General features: G+C 39.6%; 1 protein-coding gene across 1 annotated transcript; it reads right to left on the reverse strand.

Annotated features, from left to right (window-relative positions):
* Positions 1 to 375: 375 nt before the first annotated feature.
* FGFBP1 (fibroblast growth factor binding protein 1) lies at positions 376 to 2,975 on the reverse strand. The gene is made up of 2 exons (XM_018571162.1): positions 2,913 to 2,975; positions 376 to 1,314 (listed from the first exon to the last, which is right to left on the reverse strand). Exon 2 carries the CDS (start codon positions 1,294 to 1,296, stop codon positions 592 to 594), a length of 705 nt encoding a protein of 234 aa, XP_018426664.1. The 5' UTR covers positions 1,297 to 1,314; positions 2,913 to 2,975; the 3' UTR covers positions 376 to 591.
* Between the last annotated feature and the right edge of the window lie 848 nt (positions 2,976 to 3,823).

A 3,823-nucleotide genomic window follows, 5' to 3' on the forward strand; every position in this document is an offset into this window, starting at 1 on the left:
TTAGAAGTTTAGATGAAGCCTCAAAAAGAGAAACTCACCCGGACACAAGATAAAAAGCTGGGTCAAAGATAAAGACTAAAGCTTCAATAAAAAAAAAATGTATTGTTCCATGCAATGAACAACTTATGCCGAACTCAGCTTCACCCCTGACGCATGTTGCTCTGTGATTAGGTTTAATTTTAGAGCCATTTTGCCCACAAGGCAAAATGCGTCAAAGTAGGTGTTCAGTTTGCGAGATGGAACAATCATTTTTATTATAGATCTCATCTAATCTGTAGTTTGGCCTAAACCCCCTCTTCATCTTTTGTTTGGGTGATAGATGTATTCAGGCTTTGCCACTCGCAGCTGATCCCCATGGCTGATCAGGCATTGAGTTGTGTTATGTTATGCATTGTTATTAGAAGCTTACATATAGCACACCAATCTGTAATTCTGGTTTACTGGCATTTTACCGAATCCATATTAGAAACAGAATTCTGAAAATGTGTAACATAATTCTTTGCAAGCTGTCTGGTTGAATTTTAAATACATCTGCATATAGCATTAAAAAAAATAAGATTTAAAACATTGCTTTACATGATAGAAAGAGGTTTAGCAAGATTTACTCTGCACCATTGAGAAGAAGATGGAGCATAATGAATGCCATGAGTCTCCACAGTACTCTTTGGCCATTTTTTGCCTCTCAAGGACATCTGGGTCCTCCACACAGTCCTTTTCTGTGTTAATGTCAGGCTTGGGTGTTGGCTTAGGTTGTCCTTGCGTGTGATGCTTGGTTCTAGTTGTTGGCACACTGGAAACAATGTAACTCAAATGCGCCTCCGGTGGTCCTTTCTTGCACTCCTTAGATTTCAGCACAGCTTTTTGGTCCTGGCAAATGTTCTTCTGCTTTCTTAGTGCTCGAGTGATTTGTTTCCAGTAGGATTTTTCATTTGCGGCATACGTTGGGCACGCTGAAGGATTCCCGCCAAATGTGCAAGATATTTTAGTGTCCCCTTTAGTACAGTCAATGTTTAAAGCCACAGTCTCAGTGCCAGACACAGACCAAACACAATCTGCTTTCTCTTTGCTTACAAATTTCCCTTGAAGAGAACTTTTCCCCCCTTTGGAGCCTTTGCCCCTTTCTGCAGGGCTGGAGGGAGATTCCTTTTTCTCCTCTTTGTTAGATCCTCTCTGCTTCTGGTTTGTACCTTTTTCTTTGTCCTTTTTCCCTTCTCTTTGCTTATTTCCATCCACTGTGAGAATATGTGTTACCAATATGATGGTCACACCCAGGAGAGCAATCCTCTTCAGCCTCATGCTGACTTATCTGTATTCCTGGAGTAAGTAAAAGTAAAAATAAACATTACTAGCATCAAACACATATTTTAAAGACTCCTGCGCTGAGATCTGCCAACATTCTCCCCCTTCAGGGCAAGGAGGTTCACAACTCTCATTGCAGAAAGAGAAGTCTCAGTTCTCCTACTCGAACTACGGCAAAGGCAGTTTATTTTATATATTGTTTAAAGATATAAGTTATGCCATGGCAAATATAACAGGAAATGCCAGGACATACAAAGGTGAATGGGAACACCCAAAATGCCCAGGTCAATGGGAACAGAGTCATTCATTATTACAGGAACATTTAATTGTTGGAGTAGCCAAGATATAAGGATATTCACTCATGCCACCAGGATACACCAAATGTGAAGTACGGGGTGAACATACATACATCATCACTCAATATAAATCATTTTTTATCTTTTTTTTCTAATTTAAATACATGACACTATAAGAATGTTTCTTACATCTTCACTTTACAGAATAATTGTAGCTAATGGACACATTTGACAAGTTCTGTAATGTTTATTTCAAATAAAATATTCATTACAAAGAGATGAAAAGAAGAAGAGTGAGACTCTTGACCTGAGGTTGATGCTGAAAGCTCAGGCAATTTCTCCCAAGTTTTTGACCAATTCATTCTATGGGTATATGTCCAGAACAAGTGAACTGACCCTTTAATAAAGCAATAAGGGCAATCAAAAGCAGTTAAGGGCAATCCACAATGTGGATTCTGACTAAAAAAAACTGCAGCATAGTAGTTAACTTGCTGCCTTGTAGCTCTGAAATTTCTCCAAATCTGGTTGTATATTATTCTTTCCTTGTTTGCAAAGGTTTTCTTTTTGGTGATTACGGCTTATAACCACAGTCTAAAAACATGCTAGTAGGTGACTGACCTGGCCAAAAACACACTGTAGAGGGTTCATGCAGTTATATAACAGGCAGAGGCATACTAAACAGTAAGCACCACTACATCAGGCACTGATATGAAATCCTATGACAGGCAAAGGGTATGCTACACGATAAGTACCACTGCATCAGGTAGTGACATAAAATCCTATAGCAAGCAAAGGTATGCTACATGATAAGTACCACTACATCAGGTAGTGATATAAAATCCTATAGGAGGCAAAGGTATGCGACACGATAAGTTCCACTGCATCAGGTAGTGACATAAAACCCTATAGCAGGCAAAGGTATGCTACACGATAAGTACCACTGCATCAGTCACTGAAACAAATTCCTATCACTGTCAAAGGCATACAAGATGTTAAGCACCACTACAATAGCAACTACATGAATATATCTACATAGTGCTTGATGTAGTTGTACACCTTTGTATGCCACACAACTGCACAGACTCTCTAGAGTCAACTTTTGGCAGTAGTCAATTACCTATAAGCAAGCTTTTTTAAGTGCTGTGTATGTCATCACTGTGCAAATAGGGTAAAAAATGGAACTCTGCTTGCTTTAGGTTGCCCAACCTTGCTCACTTAATTTCTTCTTCCTAAATAATTTCGTTTGTGTTTTATCAATCACAGAAATATTGGTTAAAAATTGAACATTTGTATGGATTTTATAAAATCAATGCCTACCTTGTGTATAGGACAGAGATTTCCTCTTCTGATGTCTTCTGTTGCTGTGTTTGTCACATGTGTTACTAGTTGTAAATCAGCGGCATTTATAAAGTGTAGGGGACACACCTATGTGATAGATTACGTCACAGTCTCACAATAGAATGCAGTATGACACACCTTCTGGATTTAGGCCAGAACTCAGTAATACGTATAATTCCACGAGATGTACTACCTGACATCTACAGTGCCGGATTTCCTTTTGTTCTCGAATACTTCAATACTTTAGTACCAGCTTTGTGGTTACTGCGTAGAATTCTTTCTCCCTGTTGTTCTTCAACCACTATCTTCAGTCCACTAAGTGTAATACAAGCACTCTGACAATGTAGTAGAGCTGGTTTTCTGTTCCCTTTCAACATTTTCACCTGTAATGGTTTGTACAGTTTCAAATTATTTCCTCTGCTTAGTCAAATCTCTCTTTTCCCCCCAAGCGTTTTCTATATCCAGTAAGTGTGTATTTTGAATTATAATTGCAACATTAACTAATTTTTTTACCCACCAAACCCCCCCTTCCCCCAATGGAGAATGGCAGACCTGCAGGCTGCATACAAGTGATCTCGGCGACATGAATGTAGAAAACAACTACCCGCCCGGCGCTTGGAACTGCATGTCCCGGGCGTCGGGAGATAGGAACTCCACATCCCTGCTTCCCCTCTTGTCCCTGCTGTCCGAGGCCGGACCTTGGTTGGCTTTGTGGTAAATCCTGCCCTGAATGCAGCAGAACTCTAGCTGAAACATTTGGGGTTGATTTATTAAAGGCAAAGAGGCTGTTCAATTTGTAAGAGAATTTGCACTTTGTAGGGGTTTCATCTTAGTTCAGTGAATGAGGCAAAGCTATTCTGACTTCCATAACCCAATTTTGTGTAAGCAAA

The sequence above is a fragment of the Nanorana parkeri genome, unplaced genomic scaffold, assembly GCF_000935625.1.
Source record: "Nanorana parkeri isolate BGI_ZX_2015 unplaced genomic scaffold, ASM93562v1 scaffold1690, whole genome shotgun sequence".
NCBI lineage: Eukaryota > Metazoa > Chordata > Amphibia > Anura > Dicroglossidae > Nanorana > Nanorana parkeri.